Source organism: Oncorhynchus masou, chromosome 3 (assembly GCF_036934945.1).
Source record: "Oncorhynchus masou masou isolate Uvic2021 chromosome 3, UVic_Omas_1.1, whole genome shotgun sequence".
Lineage (NCBI taxonomy): Eukaryota > Metazoa > Chordata > Actinopteri > Salmoniformes > Salmonidae > Oncorhynchus > Oncorhynchus masou.
Window position 1 is genome coordinate 8,679,663 of NC_088214.1, and position 20,621 is coordinate 8,700,283.

At 43.8% G+C, this 20,621-nt stretch overlaps 1 protein-coding gene across 1 annotated transcript in view; it reads left to right on the forward strand.

Annotated features, from left to right (window-relative positions):
- Positions 1-20,621, forward strand: part of LOC135509480 (ski-like protein) — a 41,002-nt gene continuing 20,381 nt past the window's right edge. The window contains 2 exon segments of the mRNA XM_064930183.1: positions 1-77; positions 2,718-4,074. Of these exon segments, the coding sequence (XP_064786255.1) occupies positions 2,908-4,074 (1,167 nt within the window). The 5' untranslated portion in view covers positions 1-77; positions 2,718-2,907.

Below are 20,621 nucleotides of genomic sequence, written 5' to 3' on the forward strand. Positions count from 1 at the left end.
TAGCGGTTTCTAGCGGTAGCTTGTTGATGGTCGGTTGAACCGAATGAAGAGAAGCCGAAACGACCTCATTCAGGCAAGTCTTTTTAAACTGGTTTCTGTACGTTGTTATTCGCTTGATGTAAATATGTAATTTATCACGTTTTCATTTTTGTTTATTTGACGTTTTTCCCCCGAAATGGAGCCATGATTTGAGGCTTTAACCAAAGCGGTCGCTAGTAAAGGTTAGCCTCGGCTAGCTGGCTTTGGCTTCACACAGCGTTGCGGTTGGGTGTGTTGTCAGGGGCCATGCTAAGCTAACTCCAGTCCCGTTTGCCCAACTGGCTTCAATATATATTTTTGTAGTTAAAGTTAACTCGAATTAACATTGATTTTCGCTTATCGAATTGGCTTTGGTGTTTTCTCTTACGCAGTCCTCATATGTTGCCGTAATTACCCCCCTCTCAACATTTTAATTAACCCACAGTATTCGCTATTGTATGTTTTATATTCCGAAATACTTATTTTGTCGTGTTTCGTTGGTGTAAAATACACCACAGCCTTAGCTTTACATTGCTAGTATATTTGTGTTTTGTTGTATTCAGACGTGTTGGCTAAATGTGTAGCTAACGTTAACTAAAACCGGAATGTTGTTCAGCTATAGCTAACGACGTTAACGTTAGTTTGTAATTAATTGTAGGTCGGGTGTTAGACAGCAGCCTGGCCAGTGAATGTCATTATCAGTGCTGTCTGCATACCAGTGCCATGACCGTGGCGAGCCAGATGAGGGGAAGTAGAGTTTGTAGACGAGGGGGAGAGAGAGAGGGAGAGAAAGGGAGTTTGGAGAGGAAATGAATATGAATGGAGCTGTGCGCGTTGTCCTTGTTAGCTACCAAGGAGAAAAAACAGGGGAAGGGACCCTCGACTCTCAACGTCCATTTTATTTTATTTTTTTATATATTTTTAAGGAGAAAATGTACGTCTTTTAAATATTAATATGAACAACCCTGTTAAAATAACTAAACAACTATATTATTTGTGTTGCGTGGAAACATCCGTTTGGGTTGGAAGTCAACGCGTGAACCTTGTTCTCCATTGCATTGGTGAAGCATTCGGTATTATTGCATTTAATTATGGGAATGGGATTTTTAACAATAACTACGACCACCTGGTCTGCAGTCCCGCGTTTTGTACCCGGATAGTTGCTTCCTTTGGTGGAAAGATCTGTACACTGTAGGTACTGCATGGATGTCAGTCAGTGGTGCTGCTGGTAGAATGCTGTACTGTCGTCCGCACACGGCTACTGACTATGCGCGGTTAAAGACATCCGACTGCCTAAATGCAGTATTTATATATTTTTGCCCTGTATGTTTGTCTTTGACAGTCACCCTTTTTTTTATGGATGATATTTGTCACACAAGCACTCAATGTGATTATAGCTAGTTATATGGGAGGCTGCTTGTAATGTTGTCGCCGAATGTTGAAGGTTTCCACTGAAATGCTGTAGATATATTTTCCTAATGGTGGATTACAGTTAACACAGTGCACTGTATTTACTGTTAATACAACGGTCGTTTTAAGGTATACACCGTTTTATTAAAGTCGGAGTTATGCGCTTTAAATACAGTTAGATTCTGTGGTGTGGGGAAAATACCATGTTCAACATCCCATTGAATATCACACTGCGTTTCAAGGAACGTAACGATTGAACCTTCGCTAAGCCCCGCCCCAGAATTTTCGGTATGAATTTTCAGTGACCCAGTTGATGGCAACAGTCCTCTAGTCTGACACCTTGAACAAGCTCATGTTTAAATCGCAATAAAAAGCCTGTAAATGAGGACTATGGAAAAAACTGAGTTTTTCATTAAAAAAAATGTAAAAAGTATTTAAATGGCTGAGTAATTTAACAGGGAAAATGTGTTACTACGCTGCACCAGGTGGGAACTGTTTTTGTGTCAGTATTTAGTGACCTAGAGAGGGCCAGAGAGGCCAGCTATATACTGGTTGGCTTGCTACCTGGTTGGTTTAACTGGACAAAACTAGCACTTTCTGTTGGAAATGGTATGGTGATTTTACTGCCTTTGGGTGAAAACACAGTATGTTAATTGCCCCATAGGGTTCAATGAAAAGAGCTGAATGGGGAGATGTTTGGGTGGTGAGGTATGGGTATTCTAATTGCCTTTTGGCCCCCAATGGGTCAGTTGAGCCGTTAAAATTAGTCTAATTCTATCAAATAAAATGTTATTCGTTACATGCTTTGTAAACAACAGGTATAGTCTAAGAGTAAAACGCTTACTTACGCGTCCTTTCCCAACAATGCAGAGATAAAAAAAAAAAATAGAAAAGTAAAAGGCCTATTAATTAAATACACCACGAGTAAAGAAACTTGGCTATAAACACTGGGTAACAGCACCCAGTCGATGTGCAGGGTACAAGGTCATTGAGGTAGATATGTACGTCTAGGTAGGGGTAAAGTGACAAGGCAACAGGATAGATAAACGGTAGCAGCCGTGCATGTGATGAGTCGAGAGTTAGGCTCTCAACTATCTGCATTGACTTTTTTTTTTTTTTGCACTGTCTATGACTTGCGTGGCTGGAGTCTTTAACAATTCCTTTTACACATGGAATACATTTTAATATAGTTAGAGCTTTACCGACGAGGGGGGGGGGATTAGTCCCCCCCCTCGTTTCCTCTCTTGGTTTGTGTTAACGCCTGAACCTTTCCCATCCCCTACAGGAAGCAGACAGAGACTTAGACGCAACAATCTGAACAGAAACACTGCAGTCTCCACCATGTACCTTTCTGAACACCAGAAGATCTGGAACATTTGAAAAGATACTAACAAAACCCACATAGACTACTCAACGGGGGACTAATAGATCCAAGTGAAGGGGGTAGTGGAAAGACTCATCCGTAGCTCTAACTCTGACATGGCCAGTACTCAGACGAGTCTGAAAACCCCATTCAAAGACCTGACCTCATTCAAGGGCAACATGAAGCAGCTGTACCGTGAGAGAATAGAAGACGTGCCCATTAAGAAGAGGCTGATGGCTGAGATTAACCTGAAACGCCGAAACCTGGACCCTCTGCCCCCCCTGCCCTGGAACCCCAAAGTAAAGAGGGAGGCTGGGGAAGAGCAGACCCAGGACCGGGAGGTGGATCCAGGCATGACTAGATCAATAGAGATGGACAGTAGGGGAGAGTTCCAGGTATGTGGAGCAAAAGCTTTAGACCTGAGCCCCGGGCTGAAACACACGCTGGCAGCCTTCACTCTCAGCAGCGCGCGCTCTCTGGGGGGCCCAGCAGCCTTCTCAGCCCGCTCTGGCCACGAAGCATCCTCCTCCCCCGGCCCTGCTTCCTACCCTGGCATGGCACCTCTACCCTCCCCTCCTGTGCTGGGAGGTATACCCCTGCTGGTGCCCAGTGACAGCTCCACAGAACTTAGCCACTCCCTTCTCGAGGGAGAATCCATCTCGTGCTTTGCCGTCGGCGGGGAGAAGCGCCTCTGCCTCCCCCAGGTGCTCAACTCGGTTCTGCGCCACTTCTCCTTGCAGCAGATCAATTCCGTGTGCGACGAGCTCTATGTGTACTGCTCACGCTGCGACGGGGAACAGCTCCACATACTCAAGGTGCTGGGTATTTTACCCTTCAATGCTCCGTCCTGCGGCCTCATCACCTTAACTGACGCCCAACGCCTCTGCAACGCCCTCCTCCGCCCGGGGGCTGTCCTCCCCTCCGAACCCATCACCAAGCTACCCGGCCAGGAGCTCCTCAAGGAGACGGAGGCCAGCTTCCAGGTGGAGCACCAGTGTCTGGGGAAATGCCAGGGTCTGTTCGTTCCCCAATTCTACGCCAAGCCCGAGTCGCCCTGCATTCAGTGCGTGGAATGCCAGCTGCTCTTCTCTCCGCAGAAGTTTGTGATGCACTCTCACAAGTCGCCGGACAAGAGGACCTGTCACTGGGGCTTTGACTCGGCCAAATGGCCGTGCTACCTGCAGCTGGGGAGGAAGTACCTGGGAACGGCAGAGGAGCCGCAGCTCAAACAGCTGTTGGAGGACATGAAGGACAAGTTCCACTACAACCGACCCAGCGACAAAGTAAGTAACGAATGACTTCTTATTGTGTTTCTGAACAGATATGTTTGCGTTAGACGACTTAGTGTGGTTGCACTGTCATTGGTAGAGTCTAGAGAAACCAGCCCTTGCTGTGTGTAAGACGATACATAGGGGACAGGTGACATTCTTCCTGCTGCCCGTATGGTGAGATTTCTTTGGAGATATACCCTATTGTGGTTTACCCAAAATACTCAGACTTTTGTGTTTCCATGTATGCGGACTAGCACCCGTGTCTCACTGGGCCATGGCTCTGGCGGATCTGCTCTGTCCCTGGGCCGAACTCAGGCCCTGGGTACGTTTCAGCTGGCATGGCAGGTAGCCTAGCGGTTAAGAGCGTTGGGCCCGTAACCGAAAGGTCGCTGGTTTGAAATCCCAGAGCAGATTAGGTGAAAAATAGGTCTGTGCTCTTGAGCATGGCACGTAACCCTAATTGCTCCTGTAAATCGCTTTGGATAAGAGTGTCTGCTAAATGACAAATGTAAATTTACATAACAAGGACTAACTGAACTTGAGCACTTTCTCACAAAGCAACTGTCTAATTTTATTGGTCAAACACGTATGTAGCATGTGCTGCTGTTGATTGTGTTTTAGTGTCACATTCCTGGTGGAAACATAACACTAGCGCTGACATATACATGGAAACACGGGCAACTCACTAATGTGGGGGTAAGTCAAGATGGTGTAGTAGATCAGAGTGGGGTTGGACAGGCTAACTGCTGACCAGCTGGTGTCTCCCGCTCTGGGTCACTGCAGTGTGTGTGTCACACAGGGGAAGAGCATCATTTGTCCTTCGGGTCAGCTGGAGGTCACTAGAACCATCAATAGGCAAGAGCACTGACTGGACTAGTGGACTCTCCCTCGCTTCCTCTGACCTCTGGGCAAGATAGGGGGGACAGTTTAGATTCATTAAGTTCATCCCTCCCCTATTTAAATGACCTTTTAAGCATTCCAAAGTAATTTTTGTCATTCAATTTGTTTATGGTTTTAAAATAAAATTTTAAGTGGAGAATCTTAATTGAATGCCTTAGTCCAGGACTAGGCTGACAATCTGTCTGGGGAAACAGCCTATGATCTTTATTCGTACCACTGAACTGGAGTGTGCAGTAACCGGCAACCCAAGCCCGTACATGGGCGAATGCCCAAGTTGCATTACCATCACCACCAGTGCTGTTCACTGAAGCCCAGAACCAAACAGGATTCTACAGAGCAGAGTTTTAAAACATATTTTGATATGTTTTTCTTTGTTGTATAAAATAAAATAAATTTAAAGGGACAGTGGGAGAGAGCAGAGCAGCAGGACCCATAGAAATGGCCGGCAGGACCCATAGAAATGGCCGGCAGGACCCATAGAAATGGCCGGCAGGACCCATAGAAATGGCCGACTCCAGCTGAAAACAAAGCTCTAGATGGTTTCTCCTCTGTTGACTGGTTCATCGCTATGACATGACAGGACCTCTCTACTTAATCAAACTGGACTATTAGGGTACGTCACAAATGGTACCCTTTTATTTCTATATAGCGCATTACTTTATAGGGCTCTGGTAAAACAAATGATGTACTATATAAAGGGAATAGGGTCTAGTTTGGGACGTAGGCTTAGTTTTTTGCCTTGTCATTTTAATGATGGCTCACTAAGGGAGAGTTGACTAGTTAGATGACCCTGACTTTAACTGGTGTTTGAATTCAATGCAGCCTGGCAGGTTATGGGTTAAACAAGAGACTATGGACTCCCAAGTGTTTTTATAGTGTCTGTGTATTTCTAGTGTGTGTGCTGTGCAGGTGTGACAACACTGCTGTACAGTCATTTGGCACTCCCTGTCTGCTGTGTTTGTCTGGCAGAAAGAGGGGGAGGGAGAGGGGCCCAGCCTCTCCCATATGTTTCAATTTGTGTGTGTGTGTGTGCCGGAAATACCGTCTGGTGTCTAGTCTAGCACCCAAACCGCATTCCTCCCTCCCTCCTTCCCCTCCCTCTCGCACTTTGGCTTGTCCTCTGTGTTTGTCTGAGAGACTCCTCTCTTTCATACAAATATGTTTTTTCGTCAACTTGACCTCCACCTTTTCTATCTGAAAGGTATTGCCGGTTTCAAAGTAATCATTTCGGTAAAGTTCTGCCTACAGCTTAGTATGAAACAGCCTTAATGCTGAGGCTGAATTGGCACGCGCTGCCCTCTTAAACTCTTGATGGTTGCTAGGCAGCGCCAGTTAACCATCCTCCTGCCAGTTGTAGACTTTGCGAGACATGTCACTTCTGTCTCCTCATAGCCCACCACTAAGCATTCATTGTTTTCCTAATCACTGGATGGAACCATTTTAAGAATTACTGTGGGAATAAATATCACTGAAATTAAGAAAATATTGGAATAAAGTAAGTTTAGTGCAATTTGAAGGTATGTATCAAATTGTTGCTTACTGAAACTCCTAAGGTCATCCACTCACTCGTATGTAATACATTTGAAGCAGTAGCCTATACCTGCGTGTGGTTAACTAGATGATAATTTCAACACCGTTTTGAGTTGGACAGCGCCATCGGGCTGCTTAAGGAAAGTGTGAGGACTCATCTTGATAAATCACTTTTTATTTTTCACTGAATATCCGTTTGCACATTTTTTAAAATAATACATTTTTTAAATTTCACCTGTATACAGTGTGTGAAATGAAGTAAGGAGGTAAGGCAATAAATAGGCCCATAGTGGCGAATTAATTACAATTTAGCAATTTACACTGGAGTGATATATGTGCAGATGAGGATGTGCAAGTAGAAAATACTGGTGTGCAAAAGAGCACAAAAACAAAACATGAGGTAGGTAGTTGGTTGGCTGGGCTATTTACAGATGGGCTGTGTACAGGTACAGTGATCGGTAAGCTGCTCTGACAGCTGATGCTTAAAGTTAGAGAGGGAGATATAAGACTCCAGCTTCAGTATTTTTTTGCAATTTGTTCCAGTCATTGGCAGTAGAGAACTGGAAGGAAAGGCCACCAAAGCAGCTGCTGGCTTTAGGGATGACCAGTGAAATATACCTGCTGGAAGGCGTGCTATGGGTGGGTGTTGCTCTGGGGACCAGTGAGCTGAGATATGGTGGGGCTTTACCTAGCAAAGACTTATAGATGACCTGGAGCCAGTGGGTTTGGCGACGAATATGTAGCGAGGGCCAGCCAACGAGAGCATACAGGTCACAGTGGTGGGTAGTACATGGTGCTTTGGTGACAAAACGGATGGCACTGTGATAGACTGCATCCAATTTGCTGAGTAGAGTGATGGAGGATATTTTGTAAATGACATTGCCAAAGTCAAGGATCGGTAGGATAGTCAGTTTTACGAGGTTATGTTTAGCAGCATGAGTGAAGGAGGCTTTGTTGCCAAATAGGAAGCCAATTCTAGATTTAATTTAGGATTGGAGATGCTTAATGTGAGTCTGGAAGGAGAGTTTACAGTCTAACCAGACACCTAGGTATTTGTAGTCCACATTATAGGTCAGAACCGTCCAGATTAGTGGGCGGGCGGGTGCGGGCAGCGATCGGTTGACGAGCATTTAGTTTTGCTATCATTTAAGAGCATAGAAAGAAGGGCCAGATGTATACAGAATGGTGTCGTCTGTGTAGAGGTGGATCAGAGAATCACCAGCAGCAATAGTGAAATCATTGATATATACAGAGAAAAGAGTTGGCCCAAGAGTTGAACCCTGTGGCACCCCCATAGAGACTGCCACAGGTCCGGAAAAACAAGCCATCCGATTTGACACACTGAACTCTGTCTGCGAAGTAGTTGGTGAACCATGCCAGTCATTGGCTACGTTTAGGCTTGGGAAATGTCAGCTGGGGTGATTGAATTTTAAATATATATATTTTAATATTTATTTCACCTTTTTTATTTAACCAGGTAGGCTAGTTGAGAACAAGTTCTCATTTACAACTGCGACCTGGTCGAGATAAAGCCATGTTCATGATCGACGTGTCTAGTTGGTTCCTTTTATTAGAACATGTTGCCATGTTACGTAGTTTAACAAGTGGTTATTTTGCTCTTCGCTTAAAGGCCTAGTCTCAACCAAAAGCCTAACTTCACTGACTTGTCTCAATGTGATTTTTTTTTTTTTTTGTTTCACTGAATAGGCTATTTGGTTAATTTAGTTTCTGGCTGGGTAAATATGTGTAGGGGGGTTGGTATAGCTCATCGATTATATTTGCTCATCAAGGTCTGTTCAGAAACATTTAGCATGCAATAATGTAACCTAAATCAAGTGTAGACTTTTATTATTTTCTTGGTTGCATAAAGGCAACTCCAAAAGCCCGTTGAGGTTGTGAAATATGAGCATGAGACTTGCATGCTTTTGAAAGTTAGGATTGCTATTATTTTCTATCAGTATCAGGGTGTAAATACACAATGTAAGTAACGCTACGCCTGCTCCCTATCAAAGTGCAGTGAGGGTAGGAGAGAGATGCATTGTGTGTCAAAAAGCCGTAGGTTTGGGCTCTGTTTCAAAATAACTTTTTATTTGACAGCATTTCCACACGTTCCCGTGACACAAGTTCTGTGGGAAAAATATTCTTTATTTTATTCTAAGTGGCCAGTTTATTAGATACACCCATCAAGTAACAGGTCCCCCCCCCCTTTTGCATCCGGAACAGCCTGAATTCTTCGGGACATGGAAACATGAATCAATTCAAGGGACCTAACGTGTGCCAAGAAGACATTCCCCACACCATTACCACCCCGAGCCTGTACCGTTGACACCAGGCAGGATGTGGTCATGGACTCGTGCTGCTTACGCCAAATCCTTCCGGACTCTGCCATCAGCATGACGCAACAGGAACTGGGATTTGTCAAACCAGGCAATGTTTTTCCACTCCTCAATTGTCCAGTGTTGGTGATCGCGTGCCCACTGGAGCAGCGTCTTAGCTGATAGGAGTGGAACCCGGTGTGGTTGTTTGCTGCAATAGCCCGTCCGTGACAAGGACCAACAAATTGTGCGTTCCGAGTTAGAATTCAGCGCACCACTGTTGTACTGCGCCAGTTATTTGTCTGTCTGTGTTCCGCCTGTTAACTTGCATGATTCTTGCCATTCTCCTTCGACCTCTCTCATCAACGAGTTGTTTTCGCACACAGGACTGCCACTGTTTGTCGGACAAATGGATTTTTTTTTTTAATGGGGTATATTCAATTAAAATAAATGCCCACCCACATCTGCAAACTACTACCACTCGTCCCCGGCAAGCTGGCATGCACACGGGAGGTATAAAACACGTATACAGGCAAGAATGGGGTTAAAAAAGGGGTTCATATAAACAAAGCTCAATTTTTTTTTTTTTTACAGGAAAAATACTGTGAATCCTATCAGATGGACAGACCTGGGGCCACTCACTCACAGACACATCTCCACTGCAGAGCAGACTAATACACACCTTCAGCAGGACACATGATACACCGTAAGGTGTGTGAGACCCTAATGTCTCTGTAATGAGCTGCAAATAACTGGAAGTTAGTGACACATCCCTGTGTGTCTCACTCATCAGAGGTCCTCGTGTCTGTGACAGTTTCAGGTGAAGGTTATTTTTTGCCCTCTATGCCTGAAGGGGGGAGGACTGTTCTGTATTCTGCCTGGGGTGGGAGGACTGTTCTGTCTTCTGCCTGGGGGGGGGGGCGCTGTATATATGGTGCTGTATATATATTTTTCTCTGTCTTGGTTGTTTGAACTTGTTTTTCTATCTTTGTCTGTCTTCTGATTGGTGGAATTTTAATGTTGACTACTTTACAACATTTGTACGACACTGTGTGTTGTGGTACACGCACGTTCGCGGTCCGCTGTAACATGAACCTGGGCTGTTCTGAAAGAGCACAGAGCAGATTCCTGTAAAGGATCTGTTGTAGAGGAAGCATGTGACTGTCTGCTCCAGGGTGACATTATTCCCCCCCCTATTAGAATGGACATAGGAGTGTGTCAGAAGTCTCCCTGCACTGGGATTCCCTTCTATCTAACCCTCCCCGTGTGTGTGTGAGTTAGAGAGAAGTGGACAGACTGTAGGGCTAGTCCCTAGCTGCTAGCATTCATCCTCCAGACTGGGACTGCCTCAAATGGCACCCTATTCCCTATACAGTGCACAACTTTAGACTGGGAGCTCCACAGAGCCCTGGTCAAAAGTAGTGCACTCTAGGGAATAAGGTGCAATTTTGGGAAACAACCCAGCCACCTGCTGATCTACCACGCTGACTGACTCACTGTTTCCACATCCTGCTGGAAGTTGAAGAGCGAGAGAGGGGGGAGAGAGGCTAAATTGTAGGGTTGAGCTGTATTCAGATTTCCATACCTTCATTCCATGCCTGTGCCATCCTGGGTTCTACATTATTACCGCTAGTGCACAGAAGGGGAGCATTATTCCCCAAAAGTAACCCCCCCCCCCCAAAAAAAAAAAAAAAAAAAAAAAACAAACGCACTTATCCGAATGCTAACAAGTACTAAGGAATTCTCATAGCGGATGCTGTCCATAACCGATCTCGACAGACCATTTCTGTATGGACCTCAGTTTGTGGACGGGGACATTGTCATGCTGAAACAGGAAAAGGCCTTCCCCAAACTGCTGCCACAAACTTGGAAGCACAGAATGTCCTTGTATGTTGTAGCGTTAAGCTTTCCCTTCACTGGAGCTAAGGGGCCTAGCCCGAACCATGGAAATATAGCCCCACACCATTATTCCTTCTCCACCAAACTTTAGTTGACACTATGCATTGAGGCAGGTAGTGTTCTCCTGGCATCCCCCAAACCCAGATTCTTCCGTCAGATTGCTAGATGGTGAAGCGTGAGTCATCACTCTAGAGAACGCATTTCCACTGCTCCAGAGTCCAATGGCGACTAGATTTCCACTGCTCCAGCCGACGCTTGGCATTGCGCATGGTGATCTTAGGCTTGTGTCTGGCTGCTCAGCCATGGAAACCCATTTCATGAAGCTCCCGACAAAGTTTTTGCCCTGATGTTGCTTCCAGAGGCAGTTTGGAACTCTGTCGTCTGTGTTGCAACCAAGGAGAGAGGATTATTACACGCTACGCGCTTCAGCACTCGGCGGTCCCTTTCTGTGAGCTTGTGTGGCCTAACACTTTGTGGCTGAGATGTTGTTGCTCCTAGACAGTTCCACTTCACAATAACAGCACTTACAGTCGACTGGGGCAGCTCTAGCAGGGCAAAAACTAGACAGACTGACTTGTTAGAACGGTGGCATCCTATGACAGTGCCACGTTGAAAGTCAGTGAGCTCTTCTGTAAGGCCATTCTATTGCCAGTGTTTTGTCTATGGAGATTGCATGGCTGTGTGCCCAACAAAAATGTATACACCCGTCAGCAACGGGTGTGGCTGAAATAGCCAAATTCACTAATTTGTAGGGGCTCCACATGCATGAACAAAAGTACCTCTCACACACTCCGGAGTCCGACCATTGCTCATCCTAATATTTCTTGATGACATTCTTCTTTTACTTTTCGATTGGTTTAGTGTTGGATATTACTGCACTGTTGGAGCTAGGAACACAAGTATTTTGCTACACCCGCAACATCTGCTAAACATGTATTTGACCAATAACATTTAATCGCTGTTTTGGGAAACTAGTACCCGTAAGCGTCATAAAACAATTACCTGACTGGCGAAATGATGAAAGCAATATGCTTTATTACCTAGTGCACAAGTTGACTGCAGTATTTATTTAAAAAAGTACTAATATTCAAAGCCCAAAAAGTCACTTACCAAAAGGCTAACAAGTATTAAGGAATCCTGATAGCATTTAAGTTAGACAACACTAACGACCGCATTGCGACCGTTTTGTACAGTTTCTGACCTAAATTATGTAACACTGTACTGTACTAGTAACTCAAACCCTACTCAGTTTTCTGCACGCACAAAACTAATGCTAGCTGGCAAGGTTCTTTATCCAGGAGGGGATTCTGCTGTTACCAAGCAAATGCTTGATTTTGGAAGAAGCTAACCACTTAGCTCGATAGTTATTAGCATTATGTATTAGCTAGTTAGCTATCTGGTGGTTGTGAATTGCAAACTGTAATTAGATCACCTGGTGCATGCTGCACGACTGTGCGTGACACAAGGCTCCGGTCTCTTATCGTTGTTAGCTTGTAAACAAACACCACATCACATGACTGGGGACTACCGTAAGTTACATCATGTGACTGATTTAAATGAACGTAATGTTCTCTATCTCAAGTTGACTACGTATTTACTTAAAGTAGCTACAGATTCAAATTGATAAAAAATACAATTATGAAATAGTTTGAAATACAATCCCCCGGCTTTTTCCAGATACTACTGTATATCGCCCAAGCCTACTCAATTGCGTACTTCTCTCGTACTCAACCCTCAACCCCTCCCTCTGACCTCCAATGGGTTTTTGAGAAGGTGAGGACCGAGACTTAACTTCTGGAAGTTTGTTTTCCCCAACGGCTGCTGTTTCCATATCCTTTTTGGAGTGTTGAGAAGTCAAGGCCCTTAGTCGTGTACTTTCCTATGGAGTGACGGAGAACATGCCTTCAGAGAGAGAGAGCTTAGCTTTGTGTGTGTGTCTGGAAACCCTTGGACTGGGTTACAATGTGCACATTGACACTGTGTAAACAGTGGCTGGCTGATGAGAAGTAAGGGTTAAACTAACACACTGATCGGGGGGGGGTGTGATTCTGTGAGGCTACTGGAAGTGTGTTTTTCCCTTAAGGCTGCTGTTTCCATATCCGTATTGGAGTGTTCAGGAGTCAAGGCCCTTAGTTGTATTCAGTAGGTACCAAATGGGGAACAATTGCCACCAGAACTTATCCAATAAATTCTAATTTTGGCGTTTTTGCTTCAGTGTTTTGCTGCAATGATTTGTACTGAACACAACCACGGTCTCGTCTCTTCATTGATCCATTGTGCCTATAGTGTAGTCATTAGTGATGCTCCGATATGACATTTTTGGCCGATACGATATCCAATATTTTCCTTGCCAAAAAACGATGCTGATTTTTAAAATTTGAGCGGACTTTTAACTATTTAACTGCACTAGAATTCTTAACGCACACACATGGACGCAGCGGTCTAAGGCACTGCATCTCATTGCAAGAGGTGTCACTACAGTCCCTGGTTTGAATCCAGGCTGTATCACATCCGGCTGTGATTGGGAGTCCCATAGGGCGGCACACAATTGGCCCAGAGTCGTCCGGGGTAGGCCGTCATTGTAAATAAGAATTGTTCTTGACTAACTTGCCTAGATAAATAAACGTTAAATACACACCACACTGACCAAAATGATATTTTGTTGGCATTTATACATGTCCCCATTATCAGTAAAACATAATCTCAACCTATTTCTTTCACATACTTGCTGTGCTGTTTCGTTGTTCAGTCATTTCATTCCCAACAAGGATTTCTGTGGAACTCCGTTTGCTTGTCAAAAGAGACGTGTCAAATAAGCTTGTTGATCAATCAGGACCTGAATATGACTGCACCTCACATAATTTAACGCGTTGATCATTTTTTTAACGTAGTGTAATCAATGTGTAATAACTATCACTCATATGTCTTATGTCACAACGATTCATTGATACGTATGCTATGATGCTGGTGAAGTTGTCTCGCACACCTACAGTGCTGGTCATGAATACATAAAAAAAAAAATAGAAGCAAGCTAGCTCATAGATGCAAACAATGTTCTTCCCCAAAAACACAATCTGTTTCAGTGACTATATATCATCTAAAATAACCCTGATTTATGAGACAGTTCTTATTTGATTAATGGTGGTCAGACCCATCTACAGGTCAAGTCAGAAGTTTACATACACCTTAGCCAAATACATTTAAACTCAGTTTTTCACAATTCCTGACATGTAATCATAGTAAAAATTCCCTGTTTTCGGTCAGTCAGGATCACCACTTTACTTTATTTTAACTTCTTATGGGCAGGTGGGATGGTAGTGCCTTAGACCGCTGTGCTTTTCGGGAGGCCTAAACTGACCAAGTTTTTAACTGAAATTTGAACTTGGACTGTCATATTTGTTCACACCAAATATGAAGAACCAGGTTATCAAATTGTGACCCTGACGTGTATTTCAACAATGGAATAGTCACGTAATTGTTTTCTCAACAACTTGTACAGCAACGATCTGGTAATGATACAGCGTTGAGTGTCAATAGAGACGTTGCTGAGATAAGACTTATGCTTTAAAATAGGTCGGTGACGATACCAGCATGAAAACACGAAGCAGACCAAACTATTTGATCCTTTAAAATCCTGATCTATTTAAATTTGTGTGTTTTTATATTTTGGAAAATAAATATATGAATGACAACGTTTCTTTCCAACATTAGGGCTTTTTTTCCTAAAGAAGTTAAATCTGTTTTGTTTTCTTGCCACGGTACTGTTTTGCAATACTGGTATCGTCCCGGCTCTACTATAAAAGATGACGATAACTAAACTGGCAGCTCGTAAGTGTGTGTGTGTTTGGTGTCTAAAACAATGAGGTAATGAGGATGACGAGTGTTTGAACTTCCCTCTGAGACACACACACACACAGACCGATAGGGTGGTTGGAGAGGTTTTGTCTTCTCTGAATTAAAGGCAGATATTCTCGGTGCGTGACTCCTTGGCCTGGTTGTGAAATACCTGCTAGTCTGTCTGGAGGGACTCTGTGTCCTAATATACACACTTTCAGATTATAAAAGGACACTTGTGTGCTTGTTAGGAATGTGTGTGAGGCTGGGAGCATTTACATATCATTTTGTTCTGAGAGCTGTGTGTGTGTGTGTGTGTGTGTGTCGGTAGGGCCGAGACGGCAGCTGCGGTGCAGACAGCTGCTTTTCTGTCTTCCTCTATTTACAGACCAGTGACTTACATTACCACAGACCAGTGACTTACATTACCACAGACGAGTCTCTCTCCTCAAATTCTTTCTCATTCTCTCTCCTCTCTCTCCTTGCGCTCTCTCCGCTCGCGCTCTCTCTTCTCCTTGCGCTCTCGCTCTCTCTTCTCCTTGTGCTCACGCTCTCTTCTCCTTGCGCTCTCGCTCTCTCTTCTCCTCGCGCTCTAGCTCTCTTCTCCTCATGCTCTCTTCTCCTCTCGCTCTCTCTTCTCCTCGCGCTCTCGCTCTCTCTTCTCCTCGCGCTCTCGCTCTCTCCTCTCCTCGGGCTCTCGCTCTCTCTCCTCGGGCTCTCGCTCTCCTCAAACACATCTCCAGAACTGCTCGTGTTCACTAACTTGCATAACTATCCTCTTTTATTGTTCTAATGATTCTACTCTTATATCCATAGGTTCTGCAAGGTTCTAGAATGGATCTTCCCAAACAGTGTGTCTAGAGCCCCCCCCCCCCCCCACACACACACACACACACACACACACACACACACACACACACACGTGCTTTTAAACAGTCAATGTCCCCTTGGGCCCAATTTAGAAGAGGGTAACAAAATAAGTGTTGCAACGATCCGATAAGGATCTGTCTGGGAGGAGAGGAGGGAAAGAGAGCCTAGAGTATTAATCTAGACAGACAGCTAAGGCTAGGAGTGTATTATAAACTGTGTGGTTCGAGCCCTGAATGCTGATTGGCTGACAGCCGTGGTATATCAGACCATACACCACGGGTATGACAACATTTTGTACACTGCTGTAATTACGTTTGTAACCAGTAATTAAAATAGTAATAAGGCACCTCAGAGGGTTGTGGTATATCACCAATATACCACAGTTAATTGCTGTGTCCAGACACCTCAGAGGGTTGTGGTATATCACCAATCTACCACGGCTGAAGACTGTATCCAGGCACTCTGCGTTACGTGGTACATAAGAACAGCCCTTAGCCGTGGTATATTGGCCATATACCCCACCCCCTCGTGCCTTATTGCTTAATTATAGCCGCCCAGGGGAAAGGCTGAGCTGCTACAGGGTGAAGGGAGGAGAGGGGGTGGGTCAGTCTAGGACAGCTGGTTCCTACTGTTGTCTCGGTCAGCCTCCCCTTTCTCTTTATTTTATTATATATAGATAGATAGATGTATGTATATATATAATTTCTATATATTTTTTTCTGTCTTTCTCTACATAATGCTCAGACATGCAAAAACCCTCATGCAGCAGCATGTTATGAAATCCCCTCTCCTCCCCCGCGGCACTCCTCTCCTCTTGGGTGAGACTAACTTTGACCTTGCATAACTTCCACTGAACGGAACACTCAGCCTGGAACAACCCACCTATTCAGCCAATCACACGCTAGGTCGGGCCTCCCTCAGTGTCTCTCCTCTCTCGCTCTCTCTCTCCCCCCACTCCCCCTTGTCTCTTTCTCTCCCTCATCCCTCAAGGCCTGCCTCCCTCTTGCTTGCTCTCTTGCTCTGACAGTTTTTTTTTTTTTCTCAAACTTTCTTTCCCCTCTTCTGTAAAAACAATCTGTTCATAGCTCTGGATGAGAGTCACTACATTATTTCAAACCATCCCATCTATGGAAAGAATCTTTAAGAGTTACTAGGGAAATGTCACCTCCACACCGAGCAGTGCTCCTGCCCTGTTTTTCAGTCAGGGGCACGGTCAGGGGAAGGAGCTTATTGTAACTGCAGCTAGTTTACATACGCACTCCAGCCAAGCAGTCAGGCAACCGTCTGAACACACAGACTGCTGTTCCCTTGTCTCACTACTTGACCTCGATAGACGGCGCTGGTTCCAACAACAAAGGAAAGAGGATAACGAGGAGAACATGGAAAATAGGTTATACGCATGAGACCAGCCCCCCCGCCCCCCAATTTGGCACCTTATTCCCTATGTAGGGAATAAGGCCCTATAGAGAATAGGGTGCAATTTGGGATGCAGACCAGAATAATTACTAGTAAGTAATACATTAATTGAGTTAACAAATTAAAATATTTAACTGCCCAATGTCTGGTCTCCCAGAGCAACCAGGGGGCTGTGTGTACATATGTACTGTAGAGATGTCTGTGTGAAAGACTCCTCTGTGCCCAGCCCCTGTTGGAGCTGTGATTGTTAATGGTAAGATGTAAATGGAGTGAGGCCCAGACATGCCCAGGCTTTTACACACAAGACAGAGTGCTATACACTCAGACACAGGAAATGTAGTGTGTTCAGACCCCTTAGACTTTTTACACATTTTGTTATGCTACCACCTTATTCTAAAAGGGATTACACGTTTTTTTCCCACTCCTCAATCTACACACAATACCCCATAATGACATAGCAAGAAGAGATTTGTAGTAGTATTTAAAAAAAAATTTTTTTTGCAAATGTGTAAAAAAAAACAAACAAACTGAAATCACATTTACATAATAATAAGGAACGTAACAAAATGTGGAAAAAGGAAACGGGTCTTAACACGAATCCACCATATGAAAGCAGTGTCATCGCTCTCTCGACTCAAAGATGGGGGGGGGAGAGACCAGAAATGGCATTAAAAGAATCCTCTTCTCTTACCACTCAATTAGTGCCTTCACACAGTCGTCATATCTCTTGACTTATTCTGTGAGTCTTTCTGGGTAAGTCTCTTAGGAGCTTTGTTGCACATCTGCATTGTGCAATATTGACATATTATTCAAACTCTGAAGTCATTTTACCATAGATTTTCAAACCTATTTTAGTCAAAACTGTAACTATTTTTTTATTTTACCTTTATTTAACCAGGCAAGTCAGTTAAGAACAAATTCTTATTTTCAATGACAGCCTGGGAACAGTGGGTTAACTGCCTGTTCAGGGGCAGAACGACAGATTTTTACCTTGTCAGCTCGGGGGTTTGAATTCGCAACCTTCCGGTTACTAGTCCAACGCTCTAACCACTAGGCTACCCTGCCGCCCCAGGGCACTCAAACATTCAATGTCGATCTGGTAAGCAGCCCCGCTGTATTTTTGGCCTTGTGTTTGAGGTTATTGTCCTGCTGAAAGGTGAATTCCTCTCTGTCTTTTCGAAAGTAGACTGAAGCAATTTTTCCTCTGGGATTTTGCCTGTGCTTAGCTCTATTGCCTGTCCTTTTATCTGAATCTCCATTCCATTTATTTTTGTGTGTGTCAGTCAGTCCAAAGTTTGGACACCTACTCATTCAAGGGTTTTAATTTTTTTTTTACCATTTTCTACATAGTAGAATAATAGTTTAGACAAATGATGAAATAACACATATGGAATCATGTTGTAACCAAAAAAGTGTTAAACAAATCAAAATATATCTTTATATATGATATTCTTCAAAGTAGTCAACCTTTGCCTTGATGACAGCTGTGCACACATTCTCTCAACCAGCTTCACCTGGAATGCTTTTCCCACAGTCTTGAAGGACTTCCCACTTGCTGAGAACTTGTTGGCTGCTTTTCCTTCACTCTGCGATCCAACTCATCCAAAATAATCTCAATTGGGTTAAGGTCAGGTGATTGTGGAGGCCAGGTCACCTGATGCAGCACTCCATCACTCTTCTTCTTGGTCAAATAGTCCTTACACACCCTGGAGGTGTGTTGGGTCATTGTCCTGTTGAAAAACAAATGATAGTCCCACTAAGTGCAAACCAGATGGGATGGTGTATTGCTGCAGAATGCTGTTGTAGCCATGCTGGATAAGTGTGCCTTGAATTTAAAAAAATCACTGACAGTGTCACCAGCAAAGCACCATCACACCACCTCCTTCATGCATCACGGTGGGAACCACACATGCGGAGATCCTCCGTTCACCTATTCTGCGTCTCACAAAGACACGGCGGTTGGAACCAAAAATCTTAAATTTGGACTCATCAGACCAAATGACAGATTTTCACTGGTCTAATGTCCATTGCTTGTGTTTCTTGGCCCAAGCAAATGTCTTCTTCTTATTGGTGTCCTTTCATAGTTTCTTTGCAGCAATTTGACCATGTTGGCCTGATTCACGCAGTCTCCTACCGAAGTAGTGGAGATGTGTTTGTGACGCATTTATTTGGCATGCAATATTTGAGGCTGGTAACTCTAAAGAACTTATCCTCTGCAGCAGATGTAACTGGGTCTTCCTTTCCTGTGGCGGTCCTCATGAAAGCCAGTTTCATCATAGCGCTTGATGGTTTTTGCAAGTGCACTTGAAGAAATTTTCAAAGTTCTAGAAATTGTTCCACATGGACTGACCTTCATGTCTTAAAGTAATGATGGACTGTTCTCTTTCTCTTTGCTTATTTGAGCTGTTCTTGCCATAATATGGACTTGGTCTTTTACCAAACAGGGTTGTCTTCTGTATAACACCCCTACCTTGTCACAACACAACTGGTTGGCTCAAATGCATTAAGAAGGAAAAATTCCACAAATTAACTTGAAACATTGCACACCTGTTAACTTATGGCTGAGATCCCACTAACGGGATCAATATGACAACATCCAGTGACAGTGCAGGGCGCCAAATTCAAAACAACAAATCTCATAATTAAAATTCATCAGACATACAAGTATTTCACACCATTTTAAAGATACACTTCATGTTAATCCCACCACAGTGTCCAATTTCAAATAGGCTTTACGGCGAAAGCACCACAAACGATTGTTAGGTCAGAGCCAAGTCACAGAAAAACACAGCCATTTATCCAGCCAAAGAGAGGAGTCACAAAAATCAGAAATAGAGAATTAATCACTAACCTTTGATTTTCATCAGATGACACTCAGGACTTCATGTTACACAATACCTTTATGTTTGTTTTGATAAAATTCATATTTATATAAAAAAATCTTAGTTTACATTGCCGCGTTATGTTCAGTAGTTCCAAAAACATCCGGTGTTTTTGCAGAGAGCCACATAATTTACAGAAATACTCATTATAAATGTTTTTGAAAATACAAGTGTTTTACATGGAACTTTAGATACACTTCTCCTCAAAGCAACCGCTGTGTCAGATTTCAAAGAAGCTTTACGGAAAAAGCAAACCATGCAATCTGAGTACGGCGCTCAGAGCCCAAACAAGCCAAAAAGATATCCGCCATATTGTGCAGTCAACAAAGTCAGAAATAACATTATAAATATTCTCTTACCTTTTTGATGATCTTCATCAGAATGCTCTCCTAGGAATCCCAGTTCCACAATAAATGTTGGTTTTGTTCGATAATGTCCGTTATTTATGTCCAAATTCCTCCTTGTTGTTAGCGCGTTCAGCCCAGTCATCCAAATTCATGACGCACAAGCAGACAAAGTCCAAAAGTTCAGTTACAGGCCGTAGAAACATGTCAAACGAAGTACAGAATCATTCTTTAGGATGTTTTTAACATATCTTCAGTAATGTTCCAACCGGAGAATTCCTTTGTCTGTAGAATTGCGATGGAACAGAGCTCGCTCTCACGTGAAGGAGCGTCACGAGCTCAAGGCATTCTGGCAGACCTCTGACTCATTCCCCTCTCATTCGCCCCCACTTTATAGTAGAAGCATCAAACACGGTTCTGAAGACTGTTGACATCTAGTGGAAGCCTTAGGAAGTGCAACATGACCAATATCCCGCTGTATCTTCAATAGGGAATAAGTTGAAAAATGACCAACCTCAGATTTCTCACTTCCTGGTTGGATTTTTTTCTCAGGTTTTTGCCTGCAATAT